Genomic DNA, 20,280 nt, shown 5'->3' with positions numbered 1-20,280 from the left:
ACCACACGGTATCTTCAGAAGTGCTGCCGCACAGCTGAGCGCTACTTCAGAAAATCAAAATCCAGCGAAGACTTTACTCATTATAAATTCATGCTTCACACCTACAACTCTGCCCTCTCTCTCGCCAAACAGCTCTACTTCTCCACTCTCATATCCTCTCTTTCTTCCAACCCACGACGCCTTTTTTCTACTTTCAACTCCCTTCTCTGTCCCTCCACACCCACACCACAATCCTCTCTCACTGCCCAAGATCTTGCTACCTACTTCAAAGAGAAGATCGAGACTATTAGAAAAGACCTCTCTTCCTTACAACTCCCTCCTACACCACTCACCACCACCCTCTCTACTCCTACTATACTAACTGCCTTTTCCCCTACAACCGAAGAAGAGATAGCCACTCTTCTTTCTTCCTCTCACCCAACAACCTGTCCCCTTGACCCCATCCCTTCACACCTCACAAAGTCTCTATGTCCATCCCTTGGTCCATCACTTACCCACCTATTTAATCTTTCTCTATCATCTGGATCAGTACCATCTGCCTTCAAGCATGCGCTAATCACACCAATTCTAAAGAATCCTTCCTCAGACCCCATATGTTTGACTAACTACCGCCCTATCTCTCTGCTTCCTTTTACCTCTAAGCTGCTTGAACGGATTGTCTACAATCGCCTCACTAACTTCCTCTCCTCTAATTCCCTCCTTGACCCTCTACAGTCTGGTTTCAAACCCCTTCACTCTACTGAAACAGCTCTAACAAAAGTCTCCAATGACTTGCTCTCTGCCAAAGCTAAAGGTCACTACTCTATTCTAATTCTACTGGATGTCTCTGCTGCTTTCGATACTGTTGATCACCACCTTCTTCTTGACTCACTTGCTTCTATGGGCATTCGAGATACAGCTCTCTCCTGGATCTCCTCATATCTGTCTAACCGTTCCTTCTCTGTCAACTTCTCAGGCAACACATCATCGCCCCTTCCTCTTTCGGTTGGTGTCCCCCAAGGTTCAGTCCTTGGTCCTCTGTTGTTCTCTCTTTATACTTCCTCTCTTGGCAAACTAATCAACTAATTTGGCCTCCAGTATCATCTATATGCAGATGATACCCAAATCTACCTGTCTTCTCCTGATCTCTCTCCATCTCTCATGTCCCGGATCACCAGCTGCTTGTCTGCTATTTCTTCATGGATGTCACAACACTACCTGAAACTTAATCTTTCTAAAACGGAACTCATTATCTTCCCTCCCTCCATCTCCACTCTACTACCTGAATTCTCTATCACCATTAACAACACAACTATCTCTCCTACTAACCAGGCCCGATGCCTTGGGGTCATCCTTGACTCAAACCTCTCCTTCATCCCTCACATTCAGTCCCTCGCCAGATCCTGCCGCCTGCACCTAAAAAACATCTCTCGTATCCGCCCATTCCTCACCCAAGAATCCACAAAAACTCTGGTTCATTCACTTATCATTTCCCGTCTTGACTACTGCAACACTCTTCTGGTTGGCATTCCACTGTCTCGACTCTCTCCTCTACAGTCTGTCCTTAATGCAGCTGCTAGGCTCATCTTCCTTGCACGTCGCTCCTCTTCTGCTTCCCCCCTCTGTGAATCCCTCCACTGGCTCCCAATTACCTTTAGAATTAAATTTAAGATCCTGGTACTGACATATAAGGCCATCCACAATACTGCACCTCCGTACATTTCTGACCTCATTAACAAATACTCTCCTACTCGATCCCTACGTTCCTCCCATGGGCTAAGGCTCTCCTCCTCACTCATCACCTCTTCCTTTTCCCGTCTACAAGATTTCACTCGAGCTGCCCCATATCTCTGGAATCTGCTCCCAAGGAACCTTCAGAATTCACCCTCCCTCCCGACATTCAAGAAACATCTAAAAACCCACTTCTTCAGAGAAGCCGCACCGTCTTAGCTGCTAGAACATCCTTGTCATTGATACCCCCACAATACCTCTCACCCTTTCTCTATGCCTTATGTTTATCACCCCATTTTCCCTCTAGATTGTAAGCTTGCGAGCAGGGCTCTCTCCACCAAATGTATCGGTTTGTCTTAGTCTGCCAATTCTTGTCTTGTCATATCCCTTGAATTTATGTATTGTATTAAGCGCTGCGTAAACTGTTGGCGCTATATAAATAAAAGATAATAATAATAATAATAATAATAATATAGTCATTGACATATTCATGATGAGCACTGTGCTAGGCCTGGACAAGGATAGAGCCCCAAGCACCCCTTCACTGCTGTAGCATTCATTGGCGTCATACCCCGACACTTCATGTCTTAAAAGTGTGCAGTGATGGGTAAACGGTATGGAGGTTGTGCCCACTTGACACAGTCCTTCATAGTGTAATTGGACCAGCTGGGGAGATCAGAGCTCTCCCTTGTAACCAATTGACTAAGCAGCATCCCCACACCTGCCACCTATATATCTAGTTAGTTTAAGCAAGAATGCTGTTCACCTACTGTGGTTAGTGGTGTGGAGCTTTACCAAGATTGTTTATGTGATATTATGACCTATTGATAGCTACTATGTTGGCATTTCAAAGAAAAGGTATGTACTTTGCAATATATATAATTATATATAATATAAACAAAATGCCTGATGTCCTTATTTACATTATTTTACATGCTTTTGGGGCTGTAGAATACTCATGAGCATCTGCAGAATGAGACTGAGAGCCCCTTAGACAGGGATAACATTTTGCCCTCCCATGGTCGATCATGAGAGTATGGTGATACACTCATACTCCTACAAATGAGGGGCATTAGGGGAGGAAAGACAGAGGATTTGGATCTGAAAGATTGTTCCTCAAGAAGGGGGAAGCTTGGACGGTATGCTCTTCTATTAGCAAAGTAGCACAGTAGTACTAATTATGAAGGGGTAGACACCACAGCGTACTGTCTCATCCAGTGAACTTTCCATGTACAATGCAGTTACACAATTGTGAAACATTGCAGAAGGGTGTGTGTGAAGTTCCTTCATAATAAAGTGAGCATTATATATAAATAGAGAACAAGAACAAAAGAAATACCGGTACATACAGTACATTCTAAGCAAAGTTAATAATATGGCTGAATCCCATGAACTAAGGCTCACGTTTGCCCTAATTTATATTGATCTCCGACCCTACAGTCTAATATAAAAAAGGACTATTTCCAAAAGATCTGGTTGATAAAAACCACTTGTTACTTTACTTGTATTTACTAATCGGCCATTAAAGTGCAGGGAGTGAGTTTGAACAGGTGGCACCGCTTTCTTTCTAAAGGAAAACACATTGTCCTAACTAGCCAACTTCATAACATATTCCTTTTGTGTGCTACCACAAATACCTGGATATATCAGATTATTTTATGCTTTTGTGTATCCTGCTGAGACACTGAATAACCCCTTGACCTCTCACACTTGCCAAACAATGCTTGGCTTTCTTATGTTTGCTTAATAGTGCACTTGTCTGGAGTTCTAGAACTCAGTGTATTTGTATCACAAAAGAAGCGGAACAAAAGCCTGCACATTTTTGTCTTTAGTTATTACATCCTATGTACCAAATTTTGCTTAGCTTTAAATATTTAAAATATTTGTCACTAGGTAGGGGCTATTTTACATCAGTCGATATGTGCCAAGCCTAATTATTCAATTCCCTATACTAATCTCGGCTTCTTGCCTTCAGCCCATATTCTGAAGCTGACGTGACAAGCCTTTTTCAGCCAAAGGGATAGAATAAATAAAAGGTGTGATTGTGTTATTTTTAGTAGGCCATTGTCACAAATCTATCAGCCGGTTTTTATCCTGAGCCTTGCTGCACTGAACTGGTAGCTTGCTTACCGTGTCACAATGCCAGATGGATGACAATACGGTACTGCTATAGGGGAATGCATAGGGAGCAGTACCTGAACATGTGTGTGGAGTACAATCACGTATCCCTCATACAGAATACTACACTTCTGTTGGGTTTAATGACATCAGATGGACAACTTTAACCCTACTGTTTGCTGCTACAGTAAATTTATAAAAGAGGTTTTAATGAATTTCACACTTCATGCATTAAAGTACTCACACAGTGCTTTAATTTACATTCCTCTATAGTGGCCCGTCAAAGACAATAGGCTGTCACTTTAAAGAGATGTGTTAGTTCAACAACATCAGGGAAATTATTTATTTATTATTATGTTACAGAAACCTGGGTTTGTTCATTAAAATTATTCTCCAGTCTATCTTCGGCCCTTTCTCTACTGTGGTAATATGTTTTAGTGTGAAAATAAGTACAGTTTTGCTTCTTTTGCACATGGTACACATTAGAGGCACAAATTAGACTGAGGACTACTTTTGTGTATAACCTCTTCTGTACTTCCTGCAGTGTCCTGACCCTAGTTTTGAAAGAGCACTTTCTTATTACTATAGGTGGGAATATGGTAGAAACACTTCCAACCAGCTGTGCGCCCTAAGCAAATAGGATACACCTTGTGACGTACGTATTGTAGTTGGTAACACGAGCCCTAGCATGGGTCACTGGAGAGTTTGTAGATGTGCTAAAAAAATCCTAACAATAAAAAAATAATACATAAAGGGATTCAACAAAGTGCAAGAAAGAAGGAGGAGAAATGTTAGGACGCAAAGTCGTAATCTAAAACTAGGGGTTTTTAGGTTCTTACAACAGAGAAGAATTGTCAGACTAGATAGACTTTTCTGCCGTCAGCTCCTATGTTCTTAAGTAATATAATTTGCTGTAGCATTCATTGACTCAATAATTTACCTAATTAAAAGCATTTTATTTTTCTTCCAGTATATGGGCTAAGCAACAGGGGCATTGTAATTCCAAAACAGCTCCAGCACTACCCAATGGCTGTCCCTCCATATGGTTATGGAAAGTCATTATTTTAGGGGTGCTGAGAAAGGCAAATCAGCATATCCAAGATGTGAAATAAAAGCTAACCAGAGCTGTGCTTGTTAAACATTATAGTCTAAAAGGCATCTGAAATATAAATCTACAACTTCCGACTGCAAGAGATCCATTGCATACTGCCTCCATATTATTCCATGTTACTTTCAGATTACCTTCTATGAACAGTAACATAAATTATATTTTAACTTGTATCTGAAAAATCAAATACTTGTCAGAGCTGTGGCAACTGACTGTGGATAAGTGCAAGATAATGCACCTAGGGCAGGGGTGTCCAACCTGTGGCCCTCCAGATGCTGCAGGACTACATCTCCCATAATGCTAAGGGGCTGGTCGAGGAGTATGGGAGATGTAGTTCTGCCGCAGGTTGGACACCCCTGACCAAGGGCATTACAGCTCAAGGGCGGATTATAGAATATTTGATACTGTCCTAACCTTAACTTCTGAGGAAAGGGATGATAGAAACATTTAATTCAATAAAGGGAATCAACATAATTGAAAAACTATTACAAGAGGAAATAGTCTTAAATTAGATGGCTAAATTAGCGTGATGCATGGAATGGCCCTCCAGCAGAAGTGATAAAAGTTAATACAGTGACGAAGTTTAAGGCTATCCCAGTTATAAGATAAGGCCAGGACTAATGAAAGTATTTAGAAATTGGGCAGTCTAGATGGGCCGAATGGTTCCTATCTGACGACACATTCTATGTTCCTATATGTATGGAAGTAAAATAAGGCTGGAAAGAGTGTGTGTTATCTGGTGTCTGTGCTGGATCTTGGTCTCCAGGAATGGCATATTATATAAACATGGCCTAGCTGGTAATGAAACAATAAACACACAATAAACTGCTTGTTTAAAGACAAAGAAACAATTGTGTGAGTTTATTGTAAACACTGGAACCCAACCAAGATACCTGTACAAAACAAGTGTGTGCTGAGTTTTTTTTATACACCCAGACTTTAAAGAAAATATACAGTAAAACCAATAGAATCAATGAACCTTTCTTGTCTCGGGCATAAACATTTTCCACAATAAGGATAAATTATTATTTTTTCTATTGGCAGCACTGACTGACACATATTGCATAATTTCAGTATTTCTTCATAATTTACACCTGTGTCTAAAGACCAAACAAGGCATTGTGGAAAATAATTCAATTCCTAAGTCTTACATCTACTAGGAACACAATATTTATTTACAAGTGAAGCAAATTGCCATTAAACAAAAATAAGTGTTACAAAGACTAAGAATAGCAAAAACTTTGACTACCGTTCCTATATATATTCCTTTAAAATTTGTGTGATAACCAAACCATAACAGTCAAGGATGATTCTGCGACAAAGGAGTTTTTGGCCTTGTGGCTTCTGTATTTTTTTCCACCTAATATTTTTGTCATATGGGAGGCTGATTTTAAAAAGGTCCCAGGTATGTCTACCAACATAACATAAAGTGAGACAGACTGGAGATTTCGCTATCAATGTTTAAAGTCGTTAAACGTGCCAGTGAGGTTTACCAGCAATCATTTTTAAGCAGGCTTCTTTTTTACTTTTCCTTGTGTTTGTAAATTACATATTCTGGAAATATAAAACCATTCCTGAGGCAAGCCATGATGCGGTTCAGCGCACATCGATTCAAGAATCTCAAATTACTATTTTACACAAGCAAGACCACGTCAGTACTCCTTCCATGACCCCGAGCAAACCACTTCAGCCAGCAGACAACAACATTTAACACTTTGCACTTCTAAGGATCCAGTACCAATGATTCCTGGTGGATAACGTGTACACGTGTAAACGTGTAACTAGTTCCAAAGTGACAAGATAAAATAGTTTTAAAAAATGTTACTGCTTGACTTATTTCCTACGTGTTGTCTTAAAATGCTATGGATAGGAAGAGGAATTAGGAAGTGACACATCTTCCTGTAAATGCGGGATTATATGTCTCTATTGTTATTCTTTTTTGTAGTAACTACAGGTCAGAAGAGTCTCTGATGGTCATCCAGCTTGCTACTGAGACATGTTTATCATGCTGACCAGAGATTCATGACTGGCTAAACTAACATCCACTTCCTAATCTCAGGGAGTTTTCCTTGCTGTGTTTAAGTCACTGTCGTTCAATAAAACAGAACACAATTGTATGTACATTTTTACAGGCTTAAAATAGCAAATAACATACATTTGAATTCCTTAAAAATATAGTGTGTAAAATGTTGATGACTGAACTCATTTTTGTCATGGCAATGCAATACTCTGGTGTTTACGCATGAGTATGATGAAAAGTTGATGTTTAATGTCACCAAGTTTTATTTTACAGAATATGAATTGCTAACCTAAGAGGCAGAACATTTTTTTTATTCACTAATATAAGTTACCTTCACATATGCAAATATAATTGTATAATGCCCTGTGGTACATGTTTGCCCAAGCCAGCCTAATTACAATAATATATAACCAAAAAAATGCAGAAATGGCCACTGTAGAGTTACTGTAGAGTTGAATTTAGACATGACAAGCCAAAAGATGAACTTGGACAACAATATTTACAATGCCTGTTAAAAATGCTTGCTAGCTTGTAAGTAGGGCCCTCCTCACCTGTTGTCTCTGTAAGTTAAATTGTTATGTTACCTACTACTTGTTGTGTCCTGTCTACCCACTGTACAGCGCTACGGAATTTGATGGCACTATATAAAACAATAAATATTATAATAATTTCCTGAGATAACAGAGATAGACTCCATTGGACATAGCCTAGCAGCAGCGTCGTATACCACTCATTCACTGTGTTAGGTAAAGGTTTGGTAATAATCAATGAACATGTTTTTCATGTAACTTTGATAAAACAAACAATATCAAATTCTGATTTAGTGCCAGTTGCTTCAAAATCTTAGTCTATCACACAAACCATATAAGATACGTTTTCCATTCCAACTATGCTGCAGTATTAGGAAAGTAAATTTACAGTATTCTGTAATGAATACTTTGCCTGTAGCTACAGCTCAGGTAACTCAAGCTGAAAAGGAAATTGCCTCTTTATTGCAAATTTTTATTAATAAATTGTAAGAAACATAAGTGGGTATTTTCATGAAATGGGAAAGAAAAGCTTATGTTAAAGGAATAAGGTTTTGCATATGGATTTAGGTTGTAGAACATTGCTCAGCTCTGCTCTAGAGCAACAGGAGAAACTGCCCTGTTTATACAGTCTTCTATAGACAAAAAACAATGGCACTTTTGTTAGAACACAGACAAAACTCAAACAATTATGTAACCTACCTGAAGATAAAGACAGTAAAAGGCAATGTACTTTTTCTTATCTGATTCCATTGGCATTTATTGTTTTATTGCCTTTTTTATGAGTAATTTGGGGAATTTAAAGTAAAATTAGCAAAGGACATATTGCTGTTGTGAGGTATATTATGCAGATAGTTGCTATACATGATAGAAACGTAAACACATTTATAAAAATCCGTTTATTGCCTTCCAGTGTATTTGTTCTGCAAATGGTGCATTGTCCCTGCAAGATATTTGATATGTAGATAGCTGTTCTAATATGTTTACCTAATAGTGACTAAGCAGTGTAATTTAGATAAGGTAGTGCTTGCACCAACCAAGAGCCATGTTGCTGTCAAAGTAAAGCTGGTTCTACTTGATAATCTCTGCGGTCTCGGTTCCTACTCAGGACAATACAGCTGTTGCAAACAAAAAGCAAGATGTTGGCATACACATACTGCAACCTTAAGCGAAATTAAGTGTCTGCATTAATTAATATGTACCTGAAGTCTGGAAAAGGACACAATCCTTACGTTACATCTAGGAAACTGACAACAAATTGACCAAAAAAATCCAATCTTCAGCCATCATGGCAACAGGTTGAAAATACCACCTATGTAGTTAGCAAACATAGTTTTCAGGGTAGTCCTCCTCGGGCTATGAATTCCAAAGGAGGCTACATCATAGCTATGTAGACCTATTAGTTCTCAGTCAAAAAGTGTAGGGCAAAAGATTTGTAGGCTTTCATTACACATAAGAATTCATAGATGTCCATATCCTATATAAACCATACCACCGAGTTTCCTGATTGAGAACTAGGCAATGGTTGCAACCAGGGCCAGCCCAAGACTTAATGCCGATGCCGGGGGGGCGGCATTTTAAACTTCGCCGATGCCATTATCTACCCTCCCCCTTTGTACTTACCGTTAAACAGTCCTGCGTCGAGTCTCCCTGCTCTGCTATGGTGCCGGCTTGTAATGCTGAGCGCTGGAAATTGACATCACTTCCGGCGCTCAACATTACAAGCCGGCACCGAGACCGAGCTAGAGGGCTCGCAGAGGAGAGAGAGGGGCGCCGAGCGGGTAAGCGAAAACCACTCAGCGCCCCTCTCTCTCCTCCGCTTCAAATTTAAAAAAAAGCAAAGTGTCGCCCCTTCAAAAGTGCCGCCTGGGGCAATTGCCCCACTCGGCTCCATTGTAGGGCCGGCCCTGGTTGCAACATACATTCATTACCCAAGTAGACTCATCCAATAAAATCAAACCCCTGGTACCTGAAAATCTAAATAAGGAACAGGCAGGAGACCCTTCCTAAATTGATATGGTGACTGCTCCAAATGTATATAAGAGCCTCTGAATTGCTTCCATTATGCTTGGATAAACACAAGCAAACTGAACACTACTGAATGCTAAATTCTGCATTAATGAGTTGTTCTCAAGCTGCAGCACGTTATGTGAAACTTACTAAAAATCCAGACCACTAATCTATAGATTCCTCTCGCCCTTCTTTTGGCTGCCAAAGTTTGGTCAAGTACATGCAAGTCACAAGGTCGTCTGCGATGCCTCCTGATGCGGCAGTTTACAAATAATTACTTTGCTGAGAATTGTGACTGTTACTGAAGGATCAAGATAAAGTCTTCTCATAACAATAGCTTTCTGTTGGTTGTGGGGAAGCAGAACCTATAAGCACCTGAGGAGACTGTATGAAATGCAGACATTCCAATGGTATTCGGTGACTGCAGCCCTGCAGCCTCTTAATCATCTAAAGGAGAACTCTCTTTTATAAAACTCCACTCCCTGCTGTCTGCCAGATCAAATACATTAATGTGGGAGCATATCGTGTCAAGGAGAGCAAAACATAATGACTAGAGAACAAGTACCACTCTCGCCGCATTATGTACAGGAAATTATATTTAACATCAATGTCTTGTAGTAGTATTTCCATGTTTAAACTGCTACACGCAGCATGTTGAACTATGTGAAATATGCTCTTACATAGTTCCTGACCCTCAGTGCACGATTATATTGTACACCTAGTTTACTTTTCAAGCATAAAAATGTCTGGTGAATTAAAAGGATTAAATATGGATAACATAAACATCTATTAAAATTTGGGTTGGAGGATATGCCTAAATTTCTTATACAATAGATCTGCCACTGATCCATATTAGACCATTGATTTGGTGTGTTTAAAAATTCAATCTGGAATATGATAAATTGATTGTGCTAGATAAATTACCAGCGGCATTTACATCTTGTCAGTTGCAACACATGAGCGACGTGTAGGTACAATGTCTGCTTTTTAGAGTGCAGCTACCCCATTTTGTCAGTACATGTGGATGAGTTGGAGAGATTAGAGTAATGTATACTGTGTGTCATAACTGCAATAAAATAATAAAAGAATTCATGTTAAACAGAAGACTTAATTTTACAAAATTCATAGAGTGTATACATATATGCCTTCAAGGAAAAGATTCTTATTTGGTTTATATGCTTTCAGTGTAATTGCCCATGAAATGGCCCATCAACCTTCAATGGTTTGCTTTTTAACCCTTTAAATTAGACTAAAAATACTTAAACACGTATAGGAAATATCTGAAGGTCTTCCCTGCCCTGAGACAAGTCATTGATAGAAACTAATGTGTTTAATTACTAACGTAAGGTTTGCTTGTTGTGCGGTAAAACCCCAAACCAAAATCTGTTCAAAACATCCATTTTTATAGGCTTGTATATTTCTAAGTAAACAGTTCAATATAAGATGGTCAAACAAATGGTTTGTAAACAGTACTAGTTACTAGATAGGACAAGGCTGTCAAACAGATCTAGAAACTGGACATAAGTCACCCAACCAGTTTGTTAACTTCTATTAGCTGAACAACAAGAAACAAAATGCTGTACTCTTTTGTTTCAAGGCACTTGTTGAAAGGCAATTTGCAGAATCATTTAGCCTTGGTAATAAGCTTTTATCCACTTCAGATGATTTCTACAAAGAGCTTCACCAATTGTGCGCCACATCAAAATAAGCAGTTTTTTTCCTTTTTGGAAAAGATAAAAAGATCTGGTAAGGTAAACAATTTTCCTCTTTACAGAGTTTTGAGATTTTAATAATAGTCTCTCGGGTCTAGCTTTTTATTTTAAAGTGGTGAAGGCACATGTTTTCAATGAAGTATAATAAGGTGGGGGTTAAGTATGAAAATGTATTCTGATATAAAAGGATCCCTTCCCCAAAGAGCCAAGTAGACAGGACAGTTTGGAAAAGCACTTTTAAGTCCTTGACTTTAGTATAGATTATGAAGGTTCAACTCTGGTAAGCATCGGCTGCAATAAGAGCTTGATAGGCCCTACTTGATCTATAGTTAGATCAGTTTGACTTATTTGCTTTATAGATCTACAGAAAAGGCATTGCAATTTTACTTGACTATGGTTCAATAAACAATAGAAACTCTACATTCCCAGAAAAATACCTATAGATTTACGTAGGTGGTTTATGTGTAAGAAACGACTGTGGTACTAAGTTTCAAAATTAGTCTTATCACCATAGCAACCAAAGGAATAGCCCAATCAGCAGAAACATATCAGCTACGGTAATAAGACCCCACAATTCAAAGTTTCCACCACAATTATATTTCATACATAACCCACATTGTATTTATACTTTTTATAGCCAATCACTGGCCTCTATGCAAACCGTCTAAGGAAGCAAGGCACGTTTATAGAGTGCAATGTATTATTATTTAATAATAATAATTCCATTTGAGCCCTGTTTGCTAAATATGTAAGGTCATGTAGAATCCACTACAAGCCTCACCTGTTATATGACCATATCCCACTGTCAACAGTTCAACAGTCACTATGGTGTCCTTGTTAACAAGACCAAGTTAAGAGATACTTTTTTTGCCAAGTACGATATGTCGGGCCTCTCCCCCACTCTTTTAAATCTTTTTTTCTGGGCAAGTTAAATCCTGGAAGGAAATCTTAATCCCTTCAAACGCTCCATCAACTCAATTTTGTCAGCAGCACTTCTGTGAAAAAAGTTTACTACATGATGACTGAGCATGCAATCGAAACTCTTTTTTCATTTTGGTGAAAAAAAAAAGCTGAAACTCTTCAGCTTAGAAAAATGTAACAAGCATATTCAATAAAACCAGGCAACAACAATAAATCTGTGACAAATATGACAAAAGGAGATCGGGGGAAGTGAACTTGGTCTTGCTTGAAGACCATCTGTTTTGCTAAATCAAGTAGGACTCAATTGTAAGTCTAGTAACCATTGGGGCTAGTCTTCAGTTTGGCACTATTCTATATGTAAATGGCCTGCATATGTAAATCACCAATGACGCATGCTGCTATGACAAACCTATTTCAACATGCTAAAGTAATCTGTATTATGATTAAAAATCTGTAGAGACTGACTACTCCCTCATGGAATCAGCTTTGGACTTTATGACAAAGGGATGTGTGCAAGAGCATGGCTCTACAAACAAAGTGGAAGGAAGTGAGCAGACCGGCAGCAACTGATGAGCAGAATTTGATGTGTGCGCTGGACCTTTAATATGAAGAGAGTCAATGTACCATATGCAGAGACTAATAAACCTTTGCCCTCTTCATGCAGAGGTGAGCTCATAATGATTTGGAACTGTGTTGGTTGTCCTTCATGCAATAAATGTTCACATCCTAAATACTCAGTTTTTAGCCACTTCTACAACATACACAAAATGTATCCCCAAAACAAAAATATTTAGAAAAATAAACCAATAACATTTTTTGCCAGGGACATGGTTTTATATATTGATTAGCCATGCTGGAATGTTGATAAAAAAAGGTCTTATTCAAGTGAACTCCAGTGCATTACTTATACCACGCCACTTGAATGATTAAATGTAGTAATCTAATTTTACAACTTTTGACATTATATATATATATATATAAATCATACCTTAGACGTCAAGAGTGACTCGTATTTGTTGATTCAAGCTCATTTGAATAAATGGAAATTAAAAAAAGCCAACTACACATTTTTGCATTTCTGTGGTGTACAATGGACTTTTTTAAGATCTAACACATCTAATGCTAAAAGACCATTACATGATAGCAGTCATGTTGAGCTCTTGAGATAATTACCTCCTTAAATCACATCAAATTAGGTCACATCTATTACTTTAAGGCTATTACTGGTTATCTTTGGCTTGCTGGTTGCTTAGTAGGGTGTGAAAGTAGATACTTACCACAAATGGTTATCTCAAGGGTATTTATTTACTAAATACAAGTAGGTGAGTAATTGCTATGTTTGAGTCAGTATGTATGGGTTTTTTTTATATACTGCCTTGGATAACAGCTAAACACATAAAATGACTCAAATGCAAGTGAAAACTGTTCCATTCTCTTAAAAAAAGTTTTTTTTTCTTAAATGAGATTCTAAAAATTAAAAAAAAAATGTGGATGTTCCATTTCATTTAATAGCTGTCTTCAATCAGGCCAGCTGATACTTACAAAGTAATTCGCTGAAAGAATAACTGCAATTACTTTCCTGTGTCATCTGCCTGTTCATCTGATCTTACCTACCTTCAGAATTGCTGAAGATGAAAGGGCTTATTGCACGTCAACAGCTGGTCAGCTGAATTTTGTCTATCAAGACAACACTGTAAAATTCATGATATTGCCTGAAAATCTTTGATTATCAGATGCTAGTGACCCTATTCAAATAATGCTGTAATAAAATATTTGGAATGAAAACATAATAAAACTTTTCATGAAGGCTACAAACTTATTATTGATGGTCACTGCAGCTTCACTACAAGTATAAAAAAGTTTGGAATACAGAGGCAATATTGGTGTCCATGGTGGTTGAGCCTTAGTTATGTTGAGTTGGCTTGACTAAGGTTTATGCGGTCATCTTTGGATTGCTCCTTGGCCAAAGAAGTAAACTCTATGCTTCAGACCCCTCAAACTCCTTATTTATTATGTCAGTCTGTTAAATTTCCCTACAAAAACCTCAGGAACACATTTGCATTTAACATTTTACAGACTTTGTCATGCAGACTGTGGCATATAAGGAGGAACAACCTATTATGCTTAAGCACAGAGTGGTATTTTTAGTTATTTCCTTTATGAAATACAACAGGAAAGATAAACAAATGATTACTGGACACTTAAGCAATGTCTGTCGCTGTGATTTATGAATAAATATACCTTATATATTTAGACTTTGGATTTGTTTTGATGATACCGAACTGGCCCATCAAATCACTGCCACAGCAATATGAGGTTGTGAAAAGTATGTGAAAATGGGTTAGGCCAAGACAGGCCGAATCCTATTCAGAATGTCAGCTGGAAGCAAGTGACCGTTAGGGTCACAGATGTTGCTCTAGCAGGCACGTACAAAAGAAACAAAAGACGCTCATGCTTGTGTGATGATTATACCAAAGGAGAAGTGATTCTGGACCAACAAATGGTGAGATGCTTTTCAGCTGCTGATATGATTCTGTGAAATCTCTAAAAACTGTGAAACATCCCCATCTTTACCTGCAGCCAAACATACCTTTAAAAACATTATGGGGAAAAAAACAGGAAATCCAAAAACCCTCCCAAACATTCCATGTTTTTCTGTTTTCAGTATTTCTTCTGATAGTGTCAGGAATTGGATTTACTATGCAATAACTAAAGCTACAAAACAAATATTACAATCATATTATCAAACAGTGCTGTTACCAGGAGTATGTCTTCTGTCTACATAAAACAGGCCTCTGCAGTACCTCTGGATGCCCTAAGTATCAAAGGGTTCCCATTGGCAGTTTTTATGTAGAAGTGGGCCCTTTGGAAGTAGCCCTAATCATTTACTAATTGTAATGATGTCAGCACATCATTGGCTCATACTTTGAGTCAGATTCTGGGTATTTATTGGTATAACTGAGCACTAATTACACATGTTTAATAATGTTCCGAGACACAGAGCAAGTACACAGTAATCTTCTAACACCAAGTAGCTGCTTGGAAGTATGCAAGTTCAATTCACACTATTGCAAAGTAGAGCTACCGTGTTTCCCCGATAGTAAGACACCCCCGATTGTAAGACGTATCGGGGGTTTCAGAGGGGTCGGCTAATATAAGCCGTACCCCGAAAGTAAGACATATGTCTTACTTTCGGGGAAACACGGGGGATTTGCCGGGTCCGCCACTCTAAGGGGCCGGGAAGTCCCCACCAAGGCCGGCCTTACGTGTCTGCGGCCGCACAGGATTTAAATTAAAACATCGGGGGTTTTTTTTAACTTTATTTAACATCCTCCATGTTAAATAAAGTTTTTTTAACTTTATTTAACATGGAGGATGTTAAATAAAGTTGAAAAAAACCCCCGATGTTTTTATTTAAACCCTGTGCGGCCGCAGACCCCTAAGGCCGGCCCCTTAGAGCAGGGCCGACCTTTGGGGTGTGCGACCGCACAGGGCGCCACACTCCAGGGGGTGCCAACCTGCGGCACCCGGCACCCCTCCAGAGACGGACAGTAATGTCCGCCGCTGGAGGAGCAGGCTTGCAAGGGAGCGGTATCGGAGGTCTTTAACAGACCTCCGGCTCCCTTGAGTGATTTTAAGCCGGGTTCAACCCGGCTTAAAATCACTCAAGGGAGCCGGAGGTCTGTTAATGACCTCCGATACCGCTCCCTTGTGATCTGCGCGGCAACAGCTGTTGTGCGCCGGGGTTTCTTGTCAGATCCCGGCGCACAACACTGAAGCCGCGCCCACCGCTGTCCGTGCCCTCTGAACCAGGAAGAAGACAGAACTGAAGAAGAGGAGCGAAGAGGAGGAAAAGAAGCTGAAAGAAGAAAGGAAAGGTAGGAAAGCATTAAGTGAGAGTGGATTGGTGTATGTGTGTGTGTGGATTGGTGTATGTGTGTGTGGATTGGTGTATATGTGTGTGGATTGGTGTATATGTGTGTGGATTGGTATATGTGTGTGGATTAGTGTATATGTGTGTGGATTTGTGTATACGTGTGGATTGGTGTATATGTGTGTGGATTGGTATACGTGTGGATTGGTAGGTGTGTTGATTGGTAAGTGTGTGAGAGTGATGGGTGTTATGCTGTACCATTTCCAATGTCTTTTTCATGATCTAATTATGCTCTAAAAGTACATCATAACTCCCATCACTCTCAATTTTTTCCCAATATAAGACATACCCCGAAAGTAAGACATAGTGGGGCTTTTAGGGATAAAAAGAAAGTAAGACACTGTCTTACTTTCGGGGAAACACGGTAGCATGTCCTACAGCACGTGTGTGGGAAGCATACTTAACCAAAGATAAAGCAGACAGGGGAAGAAGGAGAAATAGACTACATATAGGCATTCAAAATAGAATACAGACTGTCCTTTTATTATTAACCTTTTTACTTGCTCATAAGTTTTTAACAAACCTTTTAACAACAGATTTCAAACCATCTTCAGTATTTCTGTACTTTGATAAAACATAAAATAGGGATCCAATCAGGAAGACTGGGTCAGTCACTTGTTATTTAGTCCTACAGATAAAGACTGTAAAGACTAATGTAGTATAAGTTAAATATACAGATATTATATGCCTATATTTAAAAACTGGCAATGATTACCGGTAAATATCAACCCAAACCTCAAGCCGTAAGGCAGAAACCAACCTCATGCCAACGAGTCCCACTAAGGATGAAAACAGCTGTCCATGAGTAGTGGTCTGGCTTTTGCACCTCTGTCCCCACACTTTGTTTAAAAAGAGGCGTTCATTGGTAAACTTATTTGATTATCCCTAACCAGAATCCATTTTACCATAGGATTTCATTGAGAAGTCTTTAGGCTTGCCTGGTGGATGTGTTAGTGTTTGACAATGGTTCTTTGTTTCACACATGCTTGGCACCATAGGCATTTCATCGTTTTATTTCAAAAGAACAGCGTAATAATGTAGAAAATGGCATGACTGTTCCTTTAATATTAGCAATGATAGTCTGACAAACTGTATTAATGTAACACTTCAGTTTATGATTATATATTTACAACCTATATACTACATAATTCATTTCCAAATGGTCTTCAAATGTAAACACAAAATCAACAGCAATATTTTACAAAGTTCAGAATACTGGGGACGTAGTCCACTAGTGGTGGTGGTTTGAAGAAATATACTTCACTTTTGTGGGTTCCATCACTAAGGTTGCTAAAGCGAAACTGTAGACTAAATACCACATAAGAACCATTATCATGGGGGCCCGAACACAAACCTTTTTCCTGTGTTTCAGGCTATGGTTTATTTTTCTAAAGGACACACCAAGGCAATTTGCGCTCCAAAATAATCTGCCTTTTTTCCATTTCTACATTCTTTTGATTTCAGCAGGATATAGGCTAGTCCACAAAATACAATCTTTTATGGAGCAGGATAATTTTCTGCACCTGTCAAAATATGGTTGTAGAAACCCTAAACCTTCCAGAAAGACGGGGTCCTGTGGTCAAGGTATGTTGACTAAGCTCTCTTTTTGCAGATCCATACTGACATTTGGAAAACCATGTTGAATTTAGGTGTCAGCTGCTCCCCACACAAAGGCCACACCTTGTTTTATGTTGACTTTTATGTCTTTCAGGCTGCCGGCAGCGTAGTGACAATGCCCCATGCTGATTCAGACTGAAAACCTGTCTGCTGATTTAGTGTACACAGAAGTAACATCAGGGCCCGGACCAGCCTATAAATATGTATAACATTTCAATGCTGGCGCGATCCCTGTAACCACTGCTTGAAATTTAACCAGCCAAAGCTAATCTATGCCAAAAGAAATGAAAGTAATAGTTTTAGTGAGTACAGACCATTTTGCATTCAAAGTATTAAACCCTAGAAGATAACACGCTCACCACCTCACAATTAGGTGCAATGAAAACAATGGTTCTACATTAAATTATAAATAATTTTATTTTGTCCAGGTGCTATATTGAAACCTAGTGTCTGCATATAACAAGATGTATATTATTGTTGACGTTAAAATGTTTATATTTGTGATCTTTTTCTATTTTTTTTATCATACCAAAACTACACAGCATTTTTTACTTGGAATGTGCAAGAAGGTAAGGTTTTACATTGACTTTTTAGTACTGAAAGAACTACAAAGCAAGATATGTCCATGCATTCACAATTTGTCACAATTGTAAAAAATATAAAGTCAATATAAGGTGTCTTGTTCTAGCTTTTGAAGTTCCCAGCACTTTTTCTTGAAGTGGAAATGGATGCAATAAATACATATATACCGTATACATGGAATACATGAAGCCCCAAGACAAATGATCAAATGTCAACTGATTTGGTACAGAAGCTGTGTTTTGAAGAGGTTCTTTGCGCAAAATGTCATGTGTACTTGTCACTGTGGGTGTGCATACCTATGTTTGACAGGTAACATGGGTTGTACAGGTGGTGATGATGCAACAAAATATAATTGCAGGTATACATGGGTGTGTGGCACCTGGCATGGAAGACTGATGCATGAAAGTATTGGTTTACCTGGGCAAGGAGCTTCTTATTTATGAATATGTGAATAAGAATGCAAGCGTCACAGGGGGTGGCATATGATCTCTTGCTCAGGATCGCATTTGTTTGTATGTTTAGGGTTAGATAAATAAAATAGAAGTATAGACTGAAGTACTTACGGACTGGCACCTTCCTATGGTCCAGGTGGGAGACGTTGTTCTGCAGACGAGCCAGGCGGTGCTTCAGGCGGACACTGCGATCCCCCAGGGCCACCGCATGGCTATGTATGCTGTTGAAGATGTCCTCAGCATGTCGGGAGAGATCAGAAAGCTGTTGAATGATGTGCACCAAAGTGTGGGATCGAACATCCTCCAGCGATCCAAAGAATAAAGATGTACCATCCTGGGGTAAATGCCCAGAAGTTGAACTCAGTCTACCCAGATGGGAGGGTTGAACTATCCTCAAGTGAAAAGGCATGTCACCAGCTTCAGAACACCTACTATTCCAACAACTTTGAAAGATTGTAATTGCACAGGCGCTCCAGGAAGTTTCTCCTAGCAAATATACACCCCTGGCTATTTAAATGGGGTTCCTACAAATCAACATCACGATCAGGTGGAGATCCTTAAGGCATATTTATATATGACAGACAAGTGTAAACCCAGCTTAGTGTGGGGTCTGGTGAGACAAGTGGTCCCCAGCATTCACTGTGGTATCCAGAAAGCAGATAACTGGGCGTGCATGACAACACCAACAACCCGATCAGGGTCACAAATAACCTCTAGTATGACGACTGAGCACAGATCGTTAATTAGTATTCCTGGCGCAAATCCGTGGTGATCCTTAACAATGAGAAGCAGGGATGTATAGTCCAGAGGGACAAACCAGAATAGCCAACAGATCCTCAGAATGCAACAAACATACAATATGTTACATGAATTTTACTTTTCCAACATACATGCCCAAGAGGTTCTCCATAGATCCCAAGATCTAGTGATTCGGCTCCATACAGCAAGTCCCTTGGACCATCAAGCGTCAATCTGTATTGTTCTCCAAACCTTGGACCCACCAGCCTGTATCCTAAGAGGGTTAGGTAGATGATCGCATTTAAGGTCCTCAGTGTGTGCCCAGACAACCCCTGATGTTACACACCGGAAGGTACAAAAGGAGAAGTAAGTCCATCTTCAGGAGGCTTAAAGTTCCACTCTTAAGAGGTAAGGAGCAGCAGTACTCATGGGGGGAAAGTTGGCAGCAGAGCCGGTGAAGCAGTGCCTTGTGTTTCAAATGAAACAGGAAAAAGAGCCTCTCTCAATCCCTCCTCCTCCTCCTCCTCCAGACTGTATAGTCTGCACACTCCAGGGAAGGGGAGGGCAGGGGAAGTGCTTACAGTCCCAGGGAATACATAAAAAAAACAGCAAGACATCACAAGTAACCACCTGCGGATCTCTGAGCTGTTTACAAAGCAAACTTACACTGTCCTGACAGAAGCAGCGAGGGCTGTGAAAAGTGCTGAGCTTTCAAATGGGGCACCTCATAATTCAAAAACAGGAAAGAGAGGGCAGCGTCTGCTTTTACACAAGTAGGAATTGAAGAACAGATCAGTCTCCAGAGACCCCCAAATTGGAGACATATGGGGG

At 39.5% G+C, this 20,280-nt stretch overlaps 1 protein-coding gene across 5 annotated transcripts in view; it reads right to left on the bottom strand.

Annotated features, from left to right (window-relative positions):
• The window catches only part of NHSL1 (NHS like 1), a 119,061-nt gene extending 99,184 nt beyond the window's left edge, over positions 1-19,877 (bottom strand). For 4 of the 5 annotated variants that reach the window (XM_053461025.1, XM_053461026.1, XM_053461028.1 and 1 more), the window contains exon 1: positions 18,823-19,876. In XM_053461025.1, coding sequence (XP_053317000.1) covers positions 18,823-19,120 — 298 coding nt within the window. In that variant the 5' untranslated portion in view covers positions 19,121-19,876. Of the gene's footprint in view, positions 1-18,822 lie in introns of all 5 variants that reach the window. The other variant, XM_053461031.1, reaches the window with a different exon arrangement.
• Positions 19,878-20,280: the final 403 nt, after the last annotated feature.

The sequence above is a fragment of the Spea bombifrons genome, chromosome 3 (genome assembly GCF_027358695.1).
Source record: "Spea bombifrons isolate aSpeBom1 chromosome 3, aSpeBom1.2.pri, whole genome shotgun sequence".
Taxonomy (NCBI): domain Eukaryota; kingdom Metazoa; phylum Chordata; class Amphibia; order Anura; family Pelobatidae; genus Spea; species Spea bombifrons.
The sequence above is the reverse complement of the archived record's forward strand: the minus strand, read 5'-3'. Positions and strand labels throughout refer to the sequence as shown.